Genomic DNA, 21,321 nt, shown 5'->3' on the forward strand with positions numbered 1-21,321 from the left:
TGGAGGGAAGCTCACGGAAACATTACAACTCCAGAAGCTGGGCTGGCGGTGACCATTAATCAGGGGGACCAAAATCATGCATCAAACACACTCATTTAAAAGTAGTAAAAATGACTTTAAAAAAAAAACTTTTTGAAAATTAGCTTATTGTTTGTCATTACTTGTGTTCAAGGAGATGGCTGCATGACTAAAATATCCCTTGGGGAGACCTTTAGAAAGGTTACTGTGTACCCAGAGGCCAAGTGAATGCAGAAGGCATTTAAGACTAATGGAAGTTACAAGGAGTTTTTATTCCAGAGAGTCAAATGGGAAAGTTTATTGAATGGATTCTGTTTTCCCAACTTAATTTTCAAAGGCTGTATTTAACTTTGATTTCAAAGTAATGTGTATTGTGTTTACCTCTTTATGAGTTTAATTTGATTTTAAAACTGGGGTGACTAAGTTGAGTGATAAAAACATGTAACTGATGAACTTACTAGGAAAATTTCAGGGACCTAAAGTTTGAATCAACAAATTCAGTCATTAAGTATATTAAAAAATATCTTAGGCTTAAAAATACTATACATCCTTCTTTTTATGTTACTTAATAAAACACTTTTAGGATAATTTTCTTTCTTCAAATATTTAAAAGAATAAAGTACTCACATCTGAGATCCTGGAAGATATTATTCAATTTTACTAAGTAATTAATAAGTTGCTCTTGTTTTAAAAACCCCATTGATGCTAAAATTAAATGGACAAAATTTCAATTTTATGCTTTTAATAGTTTATTTTAGATTAATGATATCATGCATGACACATATAATTTTGTAATAGATTGCACAAATAGAAAAATCAAATACTTAGTAAGAAAAGCAGAGTCAATTTGATATTTAAGATTTCAGTTAGCGTACAGTAAGACCTGTTGTAATTATAATTTTAAAAAAATATTTTAAAAAAATAGATGACTTCTTTACCATGATCTTTAATTGTATCCTGTTTTATTAGCCATATCCTACACAAAATTACTTATTAGAATCACTTATTTACAGAATTAATTGAATTTTTTTAAAAGAGAGTGAGAGACAGAGAGAGAGAATATTTTTTTATTATTTATTTTTTTTAGTTTTCGGCGGACACAACATCTTTGTTTGTATGTGGTGCTGAGGATCGAACCCGGGCCTCACACATGCCAGGCGAGCGCGCTACCACTTGAGCCACATCCCCAGCCCCAAAATTATTTATTTTTGAAATTGAGCTATAGGAATAAAATAGTTGATAATGGTGTGAACAGTAAAAATATTTAATACCTGGTTGTAAATAGAAAAATGCAAAGAACAGAAAGTTTATTTCTAAATTTCTGAGATTTTTTTTTTGTAATTGGAAATTTGAATCACATTTCCTATATCAAAGTATCTATAAAATAAAATTAATGATACAAAATTATCTCAGGGAAATTACTTATATTAGGGTAGAGATGCAAATGCATGAAACATGTTACCTGTAGTTCCTCTTTTCTTTCCTTGCCACTTTCTTCCCAAACATCCCCACTATTTTGTAACTATTGCTCACATGATAAATCATGACCTCTTTAATGACTCTTTGCCTGAAAGTGGCCCCAGAGCCCTTCTCAACATATATCTTCATAAGGCTTTTAAACAAACTATCCAAGTTGGTGCAAGAATTAAAAACTTCTTGCCAATTTTGGGTTCAAGAGATAGTCCACATAAAGAACAGAAAATTCGACTGAAGTATTGCTGAACTAAATATAAAAACAATTTTCTAAATAACCAAAATGATAATGTTCATGAGAGACAGTGTTTCTTTCTCTTCCTCAAGTGTTTGGAAGGGAATTATATCAGGTATTTGACACATTTTGGTCATGTATGATCCTTTTTACATATAGTATGTGCTCTACCACTTTTTTTTGTTATTTTATCACTATTTTAGCAATTACCATCTTTAGATTTGGGGTTTTCTAAGGAGTTGCTTAGTCAACAAGTACACAATCTCCAAGACTAAATGCTTTTTGAAAATGTTTAAGCAAATTCAAATTATATTGAATTTAGCTAATTTCACTCCCTGAATCTGCAATATTATTGTACCATTCTGTAAACCAACTATGATTAATAGGCATAAACATGCAAAACCCTTTCATGTACTAATTTCTTCATCATTGCTATCTAAATAACTATTTGTAACTAAATAAGTATAGATTTTCAAATTGACATTTACTATACAGCTTAACTTTCCTTATTTTTGTTTACGTATAATTTGCTTGAAGGAAATTCTTTTTATATTTATGTACATTTCATTTGAACATGGCTCCATTGAGCTCTTATGGGTTGAAATGATTTGATCAATGGCACCAATAGAGGATAAATTTCTCCAGGATATGTTCTTATTTCATTCATACTGATAACTCTTCCTCAAATACAAATATTAGCCACACATTCCACTTTATTTATGTTGAATTGCACGACATAAAATATCCTGTTCTTTAATTAAACATCAACAAATTATTATTATCAGCTGTAATGTGATCAAGTTACAATTTGCTTTTGTGTAACTGTGAAAGGTATGATTTTTGGCATTTAACTTGTAGAATAATGTGGGATTTCTCCTCTGATCTGGTTTTGTCAAGTCTCATAACTGTGGGGTCTTTGTCTATAAGTGCTAGAATACTTAAGAGTAGGGGTAATAAATGTGCATTAAAATGACATTGGTAAATGGCTTTACAGGGAAGGTGGAACTTAGTTCTGCCCTTGAAGAATGGGCTAGGTTTGAGTAGGTGGATGAAAAGAAGACCAACATTCCTTGAAAGAAAAACAACATGAGCAACAGCTTAGAGAGCTAAATTATTTTATCTATGCTCATCAGCAAGATATGTGTCAGGTTCTGCATAAATAGATTGACTGGCATTGTGTGGTACCATGGGGAATCATAATGTGCTGCTTACTGAGTCTGAGCTTTGTCAACTAAAGGGCTACTTAAACACCCTGAGCCTTAGTTTTCCTCTCTACAAGCTGGAGAAATCAATATCTAGTGCAAAGGGATGAAAGTAGAAAGCATTCAACTTCAAAATGTGGGGGTTTTGGTACAGCTCAGGGTGGAGAGTTTGCCTAGCATGGGCCAGGCCTTGGAATCAATCCCCAGCACCATAAAAATAAATTAAAAATAAAAAGTAAAATAAGTCATAGTGTATAGTGAAATGAGACAGAGTGATAGTGATCTGCTTTTTTAATGAAATAATTAGAGACCAGCTTGGCATGGAGTTTGGCACATAGTGAGCTCTCAGTAATTGTCTTAGCAATGTAAAGCAAGTTTTGCACGTTGAAGGGAAGAATGAATGATGAGAATCAGTACTTTAGGAAAAGTAGTGATGTGGAGAAGCAAGATTTGGAGACAACAGAGCTGAAAGTTGTTGCATTGGTTCAGGAATTAGCAAATATTTGAGTAAAAGGAATAGGGGAGAAGGGCCAACAATAGAATTTGGAGAAAGAATTGAGCAGATGTGGAGGCTAGAAGACAGTGGCAGGGGGAGGGGGACATTATATTTTGTATTATTGTTCAAAAGTCCCAAAGAAAGCAGTGAACAAGTACAAGTTTTTACAGCACAGGGTGGAGTGTCCAGAGGTGGGTTTAAAGTAGATCCCCAGGGGTAGCAGCACATAAGCAGAGAGCTCCCTGTTAAGACACTGGCCCTCTCACCCAAAGGCAGGGGAAGAGTGACAATGGACTACAGCAGTTAGAAAAGTAGGTCATCCCACCATTTGACCCAGCTATTCCTCTTCTCAGACTATACCCAAAGGACCTAAAAACAGCATACTACAGAGATACAGGCACATCAATGTTTATAGCAGCACAATTCACAAGAGCTAGACTGTGGAGCCAACCTAGATGCCTTTCAATTGATGAATGGATAAAAAATATGTGGCATATATATACAATGGAATTATTACTCAGCACTAAAAAATAATAAGATCATGGCATTTGCTGGGAAATGGATGGCATTAGAGCAGATTATGCTAAGTGAAGTTAGCCAATCTCAAAAAAAAAAAAAAAAAAAACAAAAACAAATGCTGAATGTCTTCTCTGATATAAGGGGGGTGACTCAAATGGGGAAGAGAGGAAGAGCATGGGAAGAAGATTACCTCTACATAGGGAAGAGGGGTGGGAGAGAAAGGGAGGGAGAAAGGGAATTGCATGGATGGTGGAAGGATACCCTCATTGTTATACAAAATACATGTATGAAAATGTGAGAAAAAAAGAATAACATTACCCTAGATTAGGTGGAGAGAAGTGATGGGAGGGGAGGGGTTGGGGAGATAGGAAGGATAGTAGAATGAAACAGACATTATTATTACTGTGTGTATATATGTGACTGCATGACTAATGTGATTCTGCAACCTGTATACTCAGAAAAATGAGAAATTATATCCCATCTGATTCAAATGTATGATATGTCAAAAACATTGTACTGTCATGTGTAACTAAGTTTAAAAAAAAAAAGAGTATCCACAGTAGCCTTTCAGGGCAATATGTCCAAATCAATAGAAAAAGGCATTGATAATTCTCAGAATGGGAGATGGTACAGTTTCTTACAAAACTCTTATTCAATAATAAAATATTAATTAATTTTGAAAAAGAAAAGTGGGTTCTGTAGAGAAATTTCTGAATCTTTCAAAAACTTGATGCCATAAAGAATTCCAGATTGAAGATCAAGAGGGATCATTTACAGTACTTGTTAATATGTTCAGTAGTAAGAAAAAGAGAAAGATTAGAAAGCATAAAATGATAGTGTAGGAATAAGTGGTTCAAGTAGAATTTTATAAGAAAAAAATTTAAACAGTTTAGGGTAGTATAATCATAATCATTAGGATAGTATAATTAGAGTAGTATAATCATAAAGTATTTAAAACCTTTTCCTTTTTTGATATTCTATGGAGTTTTAAAGAATTGGTCATGTCATTGCCCTAAACTTTTGTCACATTATGTTTTTTACTTGAAAAAACTATTTAAAAGATCTCAAAATATTATTTCCAAACTCCTTTTAACTAAAGTATAAAATTATATTCGATGTTTAAAAGGGGAGCACGACTTAGAGTCTGGATGCAGTGTGAATAATAAGACATGGTTGTAAATTTTGCAGAGGTCTGATTGAGAATTTTAAGTATTTTTTTTAACTTGTAAAATTTGTTTTGTTACATTAAATAGGCTGATATGAATACCCACTTTTACAATTTATGGATCATTCTGTCTTGAATTTTTTTTTTTCTTTTTTCCTTCTAGTATCCCCGCCTCCATGCTCTTTGGGTAATTTGTAAGGCACTTTCAGTTTTCAGAAATTATTTCAGTGGCACATCAACTTCTGAAAGTAACCTTTAGCATGGAAATTTTGACTAAACTTTAAGAAATACTACAGAATTAGAATTCCTCACTTCCTTTGGGCATATTATAGTTGACACAAAGGTACTGAATCAGAGAGCTTTTGTTCTTAGAAAAAAGATGAACATTGAAAATATTTAGGGCATTGATACACGTTTGAGCTTTGGCTTAATTCAAGGTGAAAATATTAATGTGGAAGGCAAGATTTTTTACTGCTGACGGCTTTTGAGCTTGCAGTTCCCTGACGTCCCACACAACTGTCTTCCACGAGCACCACATGATAGTGTAATTATTTAACACTGAGACAATTCTAACGGATTATTTTTAGTTAGTTAAATTCAATTCATACTCTTCAAAAGATCTTAGCACCTGAGTTAGTTAGAACAATTAAATCCTCGAATGCTTTTGGATAAAGTCTGACAAGCTTACTGAGACTTAGCATTTCATAATAGAATATTCATACAAGGGTGTGCTGAAAGAGAATTCTGATCTTCAAGAGCATATTACTAACCAACACTTTCTGGGCAATATTTAGAAGATGTGAGAACTTGTTGGCAGAGTGTGTATAATTTTTAATTTGCCAGTATATTTCAAAATACTGCAGATGTCTGACTCACATATGCAAATTTTTTCTTTGAAATAGACTGTGAAACTTTCCACCAGTATCTTACCTGAATAGTAAATGATGCTGGAGGTGAAGACCTCACAATTGGTGAATAGTTAAGAAAAAAATAAAAGCCAGTTCTGGTTTGGATTGAAAGCTTACTTCATTTTTCAAGAAACAGACTCTCTAGTTTCCTGCATGTTGGTAAAAGAAGGCTGGTCATTCTTTTAGGAAATCCACTTAGTTCCCTTCTTGCTATCAAGTTAACTTTGCCACACTTCCCATGCTGCTTAACCAGCATTTTTTTTTTTTTTTTTGAGAAAAAACCGACTAGATCAATGTTCTTTAATGGAGTAGCATGGTGGAAAATTTTTAAAAAGAAAATGTTTTTCCAGGTAGAGGTTTTGCAATAATTTCCTCATTGAGAAGGATGAAATGGTTTCTAAGAAACTGACAGTTTTATATCATAAAATGGCATTCAATAATTATTAAAATTATTCAAGAGGTGTGACTAATAAAAAAGAATCCTCTTACCTTCCTTTAGGTGATTCATTGCATCATGTAGGGAGATATATGCATGAATGTGTTCAAATATGACTCATGTTCAGCACTATTTTTGTGGAAGCCAAGTAGACCATATTAAAAAAAAGGTAATCTGTACTGTGTTATCACAGATCCACTTCATAAAGGCAATCAAAAACACATTTATATAAAAAAATTAGTTGTATCAAAGTAAATTTACATAAAAAATCTTTAATTTCTCTTTCAATTGTCTGTACTTTCAAATAACTAAAACTTAGGCAATATTATTATATTTTTTATAAATTGGTTCCCTAATTAACTTATAATATCATTAATTCTTAAAAAATATACACACATGTGTACATACACATACATACATACACACACACACACACACACACACACACACATACACACATTTTTAACCCAGCATTTTACATTGGAAAATTTCAAGCATATATAAAAGTAGATGGTAGTACAGTTTACCCTATATATTATACACCACCTGGCTAATCATTAAATAAAGGCCAATTGTGTTTTTATGCCCAAACACTGGCTGCACCTCACTAGATTTTTTTTTGACTTAAAAAAAATAACAGTACTACTTCAATGCAAAATTTCTTCTTGGATGTTTTTAGTACAGAAATTTATTTGATATGTATCAAAACAAGATTCCCAGTTGTATTTGGTTGATATAACACTTAGAGTCTCTTAATTTATACTTTATGTGTCCTCTTTTATTTCTTTCTATTGATTAGCTTAAAAAACCTTGTCATCTGTCATGTAGTTATGTAGTTTCTCCTTGTCTAGGTTTTTTCTGATTGATTGCATCCTCTTGGTGACATTTAACATGCTCCTCTGTTTCTGTATTAGCTGAATCTGGTAGCTTGGAGTGATTTCTCCTTTCCCTTCTCTCCCCTACCCCCCCCCCCCCTCTCCTCTCCTGGCCTCTAAAGAATATTTAATTAGTGGTCTTAAATGCTTCCTTTACAAAGTACATATTCTGGTTGTCTGTCTTTTAGTGGTCATTGATAATCATTGACTAGATCCAATACTATATTAGGGATTTACAAAATGATAATTTTGTAGTTTTGACATTTTTAATTGATGAAATTTGAATATACACATATACAGAGTAATTTTCCATGATCAGTTGTTTAGCTACTCTGAAATGCACTTTATACAGAAAAGACAGATTAAGTATTTACTTTTATTTGCTAGTTTTCAAAAATATAACTGTAACATTTCCAAAAATAATCACTGCTATTTTTCTTTGCGGTATAAATACGAACCCATGAATTTTGACATGTTAGATATATTGAAGTTATTATTTTTACTAATACTGAAATTGGCCATATTTTGATACAATTCACCCCAGTAAGAATTTTCACTATGGACCCTAAATTTTTTGGAAAATGTATTCGTTTTATGGTATAATAAGGTGTCCAGAATCAACTAGTATTATTTTCTGTCTCATCCTGGTAAAAGAGACCTGGTTCCTTTGAAAAAAAATGTATCTAGAGTCTACTATCTAGACACTAGAAGTGACACAACACTGAATTCTGATTGTTCCAAATCTTTTCAAGTAGGCAGAGCTAGGAAACATATTTTTTAAAGAGGAAATATGCCATGAATGCTCACAATGTTTTCAATTGCAATTTAATACTGTAGGTTTTTTTTAATCAAAACATTAGATTTTATATATGCTTTTCTCATATACTGAGAATCTTCATTATGAATGTCATTAACATTATTATTTTTATTGTCACTCAACATGTATACCTGTATATACCAATACTATTAATAACAATGTTATTATTGAAAACAAGTTAAGATTTATTTTGTCATTAGTTTTTGTCCTTGAGATACATGCTATTATGTAGAGACCATCAATTTACTGTGTTTTAAAACCACTTAAAGTAATTCCTTTTTTTGAACAGCCAATTCAATATAGAATTAGATTCATTTGTTTCATTTTGATTTTGAAATTTTAGGGATATTTTTATATTGATTTAATTCGGTTTATAATAAATGGAATATTTACATGGCTTTGAAGTTAAATCTAGAAAATAAAAATACATATCCAGAGTATTTTCTTTCCTATCCCCTTTATCCTGTTTGTTTTGCCTTATATCATGAAGAAATAAAAATATATACCTGCCTGTATTAGAAAACACATATATTTCCACACTGAGATAAATTAGAGCCACTCTGTACATTTCTGCATTTTGCTTTGTTAACTTACACTGTATAGAGATTATTCCATTGCATTCTTCAAATATGTGTTTCAATTTTTTTGTTTTACTGCTGCCTACATTTCCATGGTGTTTATTTACTATACATTATTCAGTCAAACCCCCTTTGATAAACTTTGGGGTTTTTGGCTTCTTCATAAAAGTTCTAGAATGAGTGTGGGTTTGTAAATCAATTCACATCCAATTGTATCTCTGATGTAGACACTTGAAAACTTAATTGTTAGCACAAAGGGAAAACACATACATAAATTTTTAAAATAATGCTAAATGTTCTTCATAGATGTTTCTCTATTTTACAAATGAATTTCTAACTTTATAAGAAACAACTGTATACATTTTATTTTTGGGTGGGGGTAGGGCTATTTGTTTATTTAATAGCTTTGTTTTGATGGGAGTTTCTGTCATCAATAGTATTTGCTAAATCTAATTTGTTGTGAGTATATGATGCAAAATTATCAATATTCAAATATATTCTCTGCTGGGTATATGCCTATAATCTCAATAAATTGGGAGATTGGAACAGGATGATCACAAGTTCAAGGCCAATCTCAGCAACTTAGATTCTGTCTCAAAAACAAAAAAAAAAATTTTAAGGGCTGGGGTATAGCTCAGTGATAGAGCACTCCTGAGTTCAATACTTAGTACCACAAAAAAATAAAACAAAAAGACCCACATTCTCATTTATTAATATTATAGTAGAAGCAGATTTTGCATCCACATGATTCACATTTTCATAAAAAATCTTGACAGTAAAAATTATAAATTTGTTCCTTGATCATACCTCATAATGAATATTAACCCCTTTGCATTATAAGCTATAACCTATAAACACATTATGACAGCATCTCTGAAAGTCCCTGACTTTTAAACCAGAGAATAATGAAATATTTTAAATGTCTTCTTAAGTACATAGATATGTTTCTTAACAGTCTCTTAGAAAAGACTGATAGACTTCTTTGGCTTCAATTTGTTGAATTATTAGCAATGAGATGACTGGCAAAACCCAAAGTAATAGTCTTGTATCTTTCTTAAACCACTACTCCTAAATCTGCTTTCTTTATTGATATAATGGGGGGAGAATTAATTTTAAAAGGTGGTGACTATTGATTACTTAATGGAAAAAGATAGTGTAAAAAACGCTGAAGGAGTCTATTCTTCTGTGCCCTCCTGTGCAATAGGACCCATTATCCAGTAGTGGAAATCATTCCATAACTCCCATTAATATTTGATAGGCAGGAGGCAGGCACAATGTAGACTACAAAATTGACATAGGAGTGGGCTACAATAGGCCATAAGAATATTTTAGGTCTATGAAAAGGTAATAGATTTCCCCATGTCTGGATTGTTTATAAGCAGGAGAACAGCACTCTCAATTCCCTTCTGTGATGCCCGAGCAATGACAGCCTGCTACAAATGCCCAGTAGGCAAGGTGAAGTAGTTAACACTTTGGGCAGTGTCTCTAGGCCTAAAATGTCTTGGTATTTTCCAGTGTGGGTCTCAATTTCAGGCTCTCTTCCTCTCCTCTTACCACAAGCAAGAAGGGCTGAAGGGCTTATTCAGCAGGACTGGCAAGTCAGTGAGAGGCGTTAATTGTATCTAACACAGCCATCATCCTTGGGGTGATAATCAGCAGCACAGAGTCTATCAGCTCACCCCTTGTCACATGTCAGGATCTTTTAATTTCAGCTCATTTTAAAAGGAAGCCAGGAGTTTTAAAGATAGCTAGTGGGGAGACATGAGTATTAGAGTGCTTCTAAGGACTAGGGGCCTTTGAAGCTGACTTAAGCTGAAATGGGCTATGATTTCTGGAAGGACAATACAAGCTCCTATAGATTACTGACTCCCATTATTACTTTTACATTCTACTGGGTTATTTTTTCAGTACCATTGGCTTATTTTTAAAGTATGATAAACTTGAAATGAGATAAAGTAGCTAAGATAGGACATAAAGGTATACAAAGACCAGATAACTACCATCCCAAACAATGCATAAAATTAAGTAGAGCGTAAAGAAATAACAATTTTTTGATTCAATGACTAAAAAATTTTGAAAATGTGTTGAAGAGATCCACATACTTGGTAGCATGTCAGGATTGTTTGTAATTACCTGCCTAGAATGAGTTGCACAAGAATAAAAATTTAGCTTTGTAAGGGAAAAGGTATCCAAGGGAACAGTCTCTTATTAACATATTGAGCTTTTTCTTAAAACCAGTGAATGAAATTGACCTAGAGGTCCCATTATAATTCCATGTGAAATGTGGAAAAATTCAGTTTTACTCACAATTTTAGATGGTACATGCCTTCAATTTATTAATAGATCTATGTATATGCATTCTCTTTCTCCACCTAGTAAATAATTTCAAAATATCAAGATTTAAGAATAGGAAATGCAACTGCGTTCATTTTTTTAATGAAATTTGATCTCTGATTGTGCATCTACTCATAAATGTGTTCTTTGTTTTATCATTGCTATTTATTGGTTGGTTGGTTGATACTACTGCCATTACCTGCTAGAAGTAGTGTTTAGCTCATTTAAAGAAGGTTCAGTCTAGAATTCACAGATTCTTCAGGGGCTACCCTCAAGAGTAAAAGTAATTCTCTAAGTTAAAAATAATTTAACAGAGATTTTTCTCCCAGGTGCTAAACATTATGACATAAAGCATAGGAAGACATCTTATCAACTATAAATATAAAAAGGTTAATAATATTTATAACTTCAATGTCTTTGATCTTCCAGGGAAGAGTTTTTTATAGCCTATATATGCAAGAGACAGTGCTTATTAAACTATAATGAAATGTTGTTATGATTTTCAGTCGTGAAAGTCACAACCCCTAAATTTCCTTGCCTTTTCTTTTCCAATTTTTTAGCGCAGCAGCAGTTTTGGGAATTTTGATCGTTTTCGGAATAATTCCATATCAAAACCAGATGATTCAACTGAGGTTAGTATTTTATTCTATATTTATAAATGTTATGCACATACTTTCTAACATTATGAAAACAGTACTTTTGCAAAGTAAAGTATGAAAAATAAAAACATTTTTAAATCATAGCGTTCCCATATTTTTTGGAATAAATGAACAAACAACATGATACCTCCTATCATACTGGGCATTAAGGTAAAAACTAAGATGGCTAAAAGATGTTCAGGAAGGTAAAATATGAATATAAGAAGATAGTTGCAATTTACAGTGACACTGAAAATTCCAAATTTCCTGAGCACTTCCATCATAATACGTGTGTGTGCGTGTGTGTGTTGTTGTTGTTGTAATGGTTTTAAATTAGGAATTGATTAAGTGGCTTAGCTGTGAATTTGTTAAGGAGAGCATACAACTACTCAAATGCACCCTCAGAATCCTACTATATTCATTGATATGTCTCATCAGTGACCATTACATACACATCTGTAAACCATGCACACTTTTAAGCTTAAGAAAGCTTCCCATAAATTACATTTATAAAATACTATGTTAATAATGCCAATAATATATATTTAATTGAGCATTTACCATGTGGTAAGAATAATATAAACACTTTCCTTACCTACAACATAGAAACTATTATATTTCTATCTTACTGTTGAAGAAGTATTCTTGCTTCATGGAGTAAAATTACTTTTACATTTCAGAGTTAGTAAATGACAAAGGCAGAACTCAACCTCTTCTCTGACTCCAAAGCTTGCCATTTTGTTATACTATCTCATTAGCTAGGGATAACCTGTGATGTGTGATTAAAGAAAAGTACAATAACTAATAAAAGAATAGAAAGGAGGCATACATGCTGAGAAAATTAAAAATACATATTTATCATTTTGCCTGACTCAGCAACCTCACCAATGACGCTTTATTTTAAAGTAACAGATATTCCGCACAAAAGAAATGGAAATAAATTGATAACAATGACCATTAGTAATTCATAAATACATCCATTCATATATATATATGCATGAATATATATATATATATATATATATATATATATATGTATATATATATATATGACTACTCAAATGCATCCTCAAAGTCCTACTATATGCATTGAAATGTCTCATCAGTGACCATTACATACATATTTGTAAGCTATGAACACTTTCAAGCTTAAGAAAAGTTGAAAGAGACAGAGAAGCCTTATAAGACTTTTGTTTTCAGTTTGCATCTTGTATAAACTTTTAATTCTCCATAATCATACATAACTATGTTCAAACATTATCTAATTTATAATTCTAGACTTAACTCATAAATGTAACCCAGACTTATTCAGAGTCATTGACAAATTATAATGGCTGAATAATTTGTGAAAGTATTTAGTGAACGTGATGAAATAATTTGCATACTTTTCAGAAACACAGCATTCATCCTCCTTCCATTCAACTAATTCATATCAAACTCCGTGACAGAATTCCCAACAGGCACTCAGGAAGTACGATGGCAATAATAGATGAAAATGCTTACTTATTTCATGATGCCTGAAGTCTAGAGGGGGACACATATTTTTAAAAGGCAGAAACAAAAACAAAGCTGTAACTAAATACTTAAATAAAAATGTAGCTTAGGCTATGAAGAGCAGCATCAAAAAATGTAAACACTTAAAATATATGGAGATAATTTCTTTGAAGCTTCTGTAAATAATGGTAGAAAAACTGAAAAAAAAAAATCTGTAGTACATTTCCTGAAGCTTAGAGAATAACTTAAAATCAGTTGTAATAAAAAATTTTCACATTTGTTTTAGTTAGTAAAATAGTCTTACAATGAACACAGAGAAAGTTTAAGCAGAGAGAAGAAAGAAAAACTCTAACAGTTTAAAGTGCTTCCAAATTATATTTTATTCAGGGCTTTTGAATTAAGCAAAGAATCTTTGCCTTTATAACCTTGAATGTAGAAATTAATAATTTCTACAATGAGGGCTTAAATTGGCTGTCCATTCATATTTATCATAGGCAATTTGGGGTAAGATATCAAGCAAAACATAATATTGATTAATAATGATGCTAACTATGTGATTAAACTTTTATATTAAAATAGTCAAGTTCACTAAAGAGAAGTTTCCCATCTTTTTTTTTAATATTCAGAGAATGACTGGCTGTCCACCTATCAGGAATGGTGGGCAGTGCTAAGCCAGATGACCTACAAGTTTTGTTTCTTGCAAATCTCAGGTATTAAGGATAAGTATGTCCTCGGAAGGAGAAAAAATGCTTCGAAGTTCAACATAAAGAGTTCATTTATTTTAAAAATTTGAATCACCAGTTATATAAGTAGTCTAGATACTCAGAATAAAGAAAAGATAAAATCTTCAGGAACATGCATTAAATGGAAGATGCAGATAAGAATTAAATAACAAATATAGTATCAAGTATATCAAGTAACATTAGGTCCTTAGGACAAGAATAAGTCTGATTAAACAAACTGGATATATGGACAAATGGGGAGAGTGATCAATTAGAAAATTTCTCTCCTATTATGTGATATATGAATAGAAAGCTGGATGATTTAAGGAAGATCTGTGGTTATATCATGGTGAGAATCTGATAAAGTAAGCAAGGGGGCTAGGGTGGCAAAAAAAAAATTACTACACTTGTTTTCAAACATCTATGTATCAAAAATCACTTGAAAACGTTGTTAAAACACAAATTGTCCCCAAATATGTTGATGCTGCTGGTCCTGGGACCAAATTTTGATAACCATTATAATAGTAAGCAGGGGAAATGTAAGAAGCTACTAGGAGTAAGTGGGTAAGAATATTTTTTCAAAATGATTCTATATAACACAATATATAGCATTTTATAATATATAATATATTAATTATACTCCATCACATATTTTATATTATGTTATTGAGCTCTGTGGGCTGGAAACACTTTGTGTTTTATTCTGAGTTAGATGGGAAGTCATTGCTTTAATAAGTACCAGACAGAAGCAATTCAAACAAGAGAATTGATTATTAGTACAGCATATGAATTACATGAAGATTTCTCTACTAATAGATGGAGCCAATAATTTTTTTCCTCTACATTTTCTTCTTTTCGTTTAATGTGTTCTAATTAGTTATACATGACAATAGAATGTGTTTCAATTCATTGTACACAAATGGAGCACAACTTTTCATTTCTCTGATTGTACACGATGGAGAGTCATACCATATGTGCAGTCATACATGTACCTAGGGTAATGATGTTCATCTCATTCCATCATGCTCCCTCCCCTTCCCTCTCTTCCCTTTGCCCTGTCAAAATCCCTCCATTCTCCCCATGTCCTGTCCCCAATTATGGAGAGGTGGAGCCAAATAACTCTTACCATAGCTTGAGAATGTGTAAAATGTGCAAGTATACTCACCTGGCAAGGTGGAAAAAAATTAGTTTCTCAACTGATTTAACTAACTTCAGAACTTCTAAAAAATAGTCATAACAATCCCAATTTCTGTAAAAAACAAGACACTGTTATAATGCTCATTCAGCATATAAATGCTATAGCTTTTCTAAACTCTTCAATAAAATGTCTCCCATCTGAATAGACAAAAATCACTCAGTATGTGGTATTTTCTTCTATTTTTTTTTCATCTCAAAAACAAGATCTAAAATGATTCTTCAACAAAACTCTTCTAAAATAGCCAAAATACTCTAAAAAATAATTCAGATGTAGGTGCTGGGGTATATCTCAGCAGTAAAGTGGTTACTTAGCATATATGAGGCTCTGGGCTCAATCCCCAGCACCATAAAAAGAAAGAAAAAAAAATCAGATGTAAAGGTGAGAACCTTCATCATCACAAGTGTTAATTTTTGGGTTTGTAACACAAATAATAAGATAATCAGGTCTGAAAAACTTGAAATATATGTGGGTTTTGCCTATACTATTTGAAATTGTGAAGGTTAATGCACAGAATGTATGGAAAGTCCATGAATTCAGTCTTCTAACAAGATTTTCAAATCAATGTTCCTCACGTATTTATTGTTTCATCTTTCAAAAAATAATCCAAACTAGGCACCTGAATGGGAACCCACAACTGAAAGTGGAGAACAAAATAAAACTTCAAGTAATGGAGGAGGTCTAGGGAAAAAAATGAGAGGCATTTCATGGACCATGAAGAAAAAAGTGGGTAAAAAGTACATTAAGGCCCTTTCTGAGGAAAAGGTAAGTGCACCCTGTTAATCATTTCTTTTATTATTTTTTTTCCAAAAATATTCAACAGGTTCTTTTTCTAGATGTACATAAAGTATCAGTGCTTTATGAAGTACTTAAACATGTATTTTATCTCTCACTTATCATGCCCAAAAATTGGGTGGAAGAAAGTATAATTACTCTCAATTTAATAGAAGAAATTGATGTTCAGAAAGATCAGACATCTATATACACTGTGAAGAACAATGTCATTTAAGTTGTATTAAGCACCAGTACTTCATTCCTGTTTATTACAAAATAATATTCCATATTATAGGTAAACCACATTTTATATATTCATTCATAAGTTGATGAAGCATTGGGTTGTTTCTCCTTTGGGGCTCTTATGAATAATACTGATGTGAACATCTCTTTGCAATTATTTTTTTCAGGAATATTTTTGTTTCTTATTAATATATGTAACTGTGTTGATTATTTTGAGAAACCACCAAACCAATTTCCAAAGTAGCTGCATCATTTTACATTCCAACTAGCAATGTATAAAGTGTTTTGCTTTCTCCACATTCTTCCCAGCACTTGTTATTGTCTTTTTTCTTTTTTATGCTAGTCATCCTACGAGAGGTGAAGTAGAATCTCATTGTGATTTTACTTTACATTTCTGTTATGACTAATGATGTTGATCATCTTTCCATTTGCTTGTTAACCACATCTATATCTCTTTGGAGAGGTGTTAATTTAAATCCTTTGCCCAGTTTTTAATTGTGTTGTCTTTTTTAATTTTCCAGTTTTACATATTCTGGATAAAAGTCCTATTCTATGAATTACATTTTTAATATTTTTTGGTACTTTTTTTGATACCTGGGATTGAACCCAGAGGCATTTAACCACTAAGCCACATCCTCAGCCCATTTTATATTTTATTTAGATACAGGACCTCTCTAAGTTCCTTAGGACCTCACTAAATTGCTGAGACTGGTTTTGTGAGACCCTCCTGACTCAGCCTCCCACAACTTTGGGTGTGCACTACCACTGGTGTGTACCACCACACCCAACTTATATTTTTACTTTCTTAATAGCGTTGTTTACAGCATGAATGTTTACGATTTTGTTGCAGCCCATATGACCTATTCTTTGCTTTTGTCACTTGTACTTTGGTATAACACCTAAGAAACCAGTATTTAACATAAGGTCATAAAGATTTACCCTTATCTTTTCTTCTCAGAGATTTCTAATTTTAGCTCTTAAATTTTGGAGCATGATCCATTCTGAGTTAATGTGTTTATCTGCTGTGTGGAAAGAGTCCAACTTCATTCATTTGTAGAAATGCAGTTGCCCCAGCTTCATTTGTTGAAAAAGACTGTTCTTTCCCCCATTGTATTGTCGTAGTACCCAGTTTAAATCAATTGACTATAAATATATGGTTAAATGTATGGATCATAAACATATGAGTTTATTTATGGACTCTGAATTCTATTATGTTAATTTATAGGTCTTATGTCCATTTTCTTTTTTAACCCATTTTTATACAACTGTGTCCTTAGTACTCTATCACAATCAGGAGTAATCTCTGTGCTTCCAAACCTAATGATCATTTTTATTTCTTCTCACTTCACTTTTCAGCTGTATTTGACACAAGTGATGATATCCTTACATGTGTAGCATAATCTTTTCTCGGTTTCTTTGAGCATTCTTTTGGTCTTTCTTTTTCCTGGCTTTCTTTCTGAGGTTTGCTTTCTTTCTTTTATACCTCACAATGGGGACTAAATGTCAACATGTATTTTTCGGAGGGAACAAACAATACTCAAACTGTAACATTTTGCCTCCGACCCCAAGGTTCTTGATCTCTTCACAATGCATAGTACAGTCAATAAAGCAGAGTCCTGTACAAAGAGATCTAACTGGCGCTTCTCCACCATCACCACACAGTCTACAAAGTTCTTCATGAACTGGCACTAGTCCATTTCTCTGAACTCATGTATAAATACTGACCTTTCTCTTATGACAATAACCTTTACAATACAAGCTAATTCTGAGTTCAATTATGTTGTTCTTATTGCTTAGAAATCTACATTTAAACTTTCTCATAAATTACATCTTCTAATCATTCAGATCAATAATTCAGAACATGTTACCTTTTAGCAGAGTTCTTTGGAGGCTATTTTATCTAAATCAAACAAGCTTCCTAATCATCGAAGCTAATTCCTTCACATAATTTAGTTGTAGTTCCTTAATATCACTTATAATTTTCTGAAAATATTTTGCTTATTTTGTTTATGCATTCTTCCTTAAACACTTTAATTTTTAAAAATTTTTTTAGAGAGAGAAGGAGAGAGAGAGAGAATTTTTTTTAATATTTATTTTTTAGTTTTTGGTGGACACAACACCTTTATTTTACTTTTTTATGTGGTTCAGAGGATCAAACCCAGTGCCCTGCGCATGCCAGGCGAGCGTGCTATGGCTTGAGCCACATCCCCAGCCCCCTTAAACACTTTAAACGCATATACATGTATACATCCATAACCTAATGCACTAGAGTGTACTTCATTAGAGAAAGGACGCTGTTAGCCAACTGGTATTTATCATAGTATCCCCAGTTCCTAGAACAGTACTGTCTACCTAGGAGGTATGCTATAAAACTGCACTGAATGACTAAACGAATAATTAAAGCAATAGATAAAACTGAGACTAACACTGTATATTCTGAAGTTTTATCAATGTTTAGAAATGCTCAAAAATGGGAATATTGAATTACATTTGGATAAATATTAAGAAATTCACAGGCTTTGTCCAAAGTATCTAAATATGGAAAACATTTGGGATGTTTTCAAGGAAATGTAATTTGTTTTGAAATTGTCTGTCTTTCGTAATTTTATGCAAGATTTGCTTTTGACTTGACTAGGTGGCAAGCACGGTATGAGATTTGTAAAGCTTCTTAGATAAGCTTTGCTTTAGAATTGCAAAGTGTGCATGTTTTATTCATATCTAGTGATCTGGTAGAGCACAAATAACTGACATGAAACAACTGTGCAGGGTTTAAACCTGTAGTATCAGATCTCAAAGGATTAGTAATGGTGGTAAATAGATGAGAAAGAGAGCATACTGAAGTAAAAGTACTTTAACAGATATGGCTAGATGTTGATAAATCTAGTATTTCTGATTAAATAGTCTAATATGATATTTATTCTTATTTTCAAAAATGAGCCATTATAATTTCAGCTGAATTCCACAGTAAGCAGTGTCTCATCTAAGGAATTTTTTCAAGTATTCTCTAAAATGTTTTGCTAGAAATTGAACTAAAGATTAATGACTCTCATATTTTATGCTGATGTATTCCTAAGTATTTTGTTGCTAAAATATGTCTTGTTTGTTAAATCAATGCACACAGTGAACATCTCCATGGAAATCTGCTCTTAGCACTTAACCTCTGATATGTTTTTCTGAAGGATGGGGAAGATGGAGAGGATGCCCTCCCATGTCGGAATAGTGACCCCATGATTGGGACCCACACAGAGAAAGCCTCCCTCAAAGCCAGTGACTCCATGGATAGTCTCTACAGTGGGCAGAGCTCATCAAGTAAGGCTAATGAATAAGAAGAAGGATCCTAGATGTGAGCACTGGGTTAAATTAATTAAAAACAGCAAATCTGCCCTCTGGGGTTTATTTATCAAATTAACAACAAGGTTCCAGCTATTTGATTAGAGAAATAGTGAAAAGTAGGATGTTTTGAATCTATATATTCTTCAAAATGATGCACAATACATTAGACAGAATTATCCATCATTTTAAAACTTTTTAATGCTTCAGTCAGCAGGCCTCTTGGGAGTGTTCCTCAAAAATCTTGTGTTGGGTAATTAATTCTGAATCCCTAGAATAAAGTGTATGTTGGGGAAAACCAGCATTATCTTGAGTCAAAATGCTTAACGTGACATTAAATATTCAAATAAATAAAACCCTGTTCTTTGTCTCTCCCCCTCTCTTTTACCTTTAGTTTTCTTTTTCCCTGAAATGTTTTAAAAATTACAAGTCATTGACATCAATTCTGTTCTTTACTTTTTAGCAATAATGAGTAAAGAGTGAAGTAATATGTAAATACTAAATGTTGGAAATGTCACCAATTAGGTGACAAAAAGGAATCAGCAAGGGACCAACAAGGATTTTCTAATGAACACTGATATCTTTCTAAGAAGGAAATTAGTGAAGACTTAGTCACATTTCCTGCTACAATATTTAGATGAAACTACTGATAATGTATAGAACCTTATGACTTTTTATATGTAAGCTCCTCTAAAATCCTCTAATCTTTTCAGGATGTTTAAAAGTCCTTTTCCATTTCTTTTTAAATCAACTGCCTCTGTTATTTGAAGATGGATCATGAAGACTAGATGTTTCAAATATCCTAAATTTTATTCCTATTTTCCTATTGGCTATAGAACAGCTATTTTGTGAATAAATCTAATTCAGAGACATTTGCGGGATGTGCTCATGTGTGTGTGTAATTCAAATTTCACTAGTATGCATTTCTCTTGGAAGTTTTCAAATTCTAAATTGTGATGCTGAATGAGGGGGGAATTTTATTGACTATAATGTACCATGAAAATCCTGGACCTGGATTCATTGTTGAAGGGAGAATATGAGGAGCCAGTGGCCCTCCTAAGTGTTATCTTACACAACTTCATTTCTGTGAGTAGAGGCAACTCAGCAGTCTTTTATGCAAGTTTATATATACATGGAGATTCTTGAAAGATCTTATTTTATTTCCATAACGGATGATATTGAAACCCGAGCTGCTCCCTAAAGAGAAAAGGAAAAGACAGCCAGAAGGAGGAAGTAAAATGACACAGAGTAGGGGGCAAAGGAAGAAGCACTTCCACTGGGAACCAGCAAAATGGAATCTTTTCCAACTCTTGCCCCTGAGGTTCAAAATCAGAAAAGAAGGGGACCAGAAAAAACAAACAAAAAACAAGAATCTGAAGCAGTTTCAAAAGCTCGGTTTAAAACAGTTTCAAACCACTTAGGGATCCAGATATTGAGACCACTTCCTCTTTCCCTCACGCTTAGCCAACAGGCAAAAGTACCACCTTGTACGCAGAGATATTGCCTCAGAATGGACTTTGATACAAAATTAGGGACTCTAAGGGAGAGTTTTTGCTACAATTTTGATAAGTTACAGGGAACCTGGTAATGAAATGCTTTGACCATTCATGGTCAATAGCGCACAAAGATCAAACTGTTGCTATCAATTTCTGACTTGGTTCACGTGCATGAAAATTATCTGACTTGGTCAAGCGCTAACCATATACCTTGCTGCTCTTCAGTCAGTGTCCATTGCTTAGTACACCATGTGCTGGATCAAATCATAGCAAACAAAAGAAAAGAGAGTCTGGGTTAGTGATTGACAGTACCAGATGGCCAGGAAACAGGTCAGAAATAGCTCAGAAGACAGACGTCACTGATGGAATAGGA

General features: G+C 32.8%; 1 protein-coding gene across 1 annotated transcript in view; it reads left to right on the forward strand.

The window, feature by feature from the left end:
- Positions 1-21,321, forward strand: part of LOC114087648 (SAM domain-containing protein SAMSN-1) — a 50,406-nt gene that overhangs the window by 10,937 nt on the left and 18,148 nt on the right. The window contains exons 2-4 of the mRNA XM_027929181.3: positions 11,617-11,688; positions 15,721-15,870; positions 19,302-19,431. Of these exons, the coding sequence (XP_027784982.2) occupies positions 11,617-11,688; positions 15,721-15,870; positions 19,302-19,431 (352 nt within the window). The remainder of the gene's footprint in view (positions 1-11,616; positions 11,689-15,720; positions 15,871-19,301; positions 19,432-21,321) is intronic.

Source organism: Marmota flaviventris, chromosome 8 (genome assembly GCF_047511675.1).
Source record: "Marmota flaviventris isolate mMarFla1 chromosome 8, mMarFla1.hap1, whole genome shotgun sequence".
In the NCBI taxonomy this organism is placed as follows: Eukaryota; Metazoa; Chordata; class Mammalia; order Rodentia; family Sciuridae; genus Marmota; species Marmota flaviventris.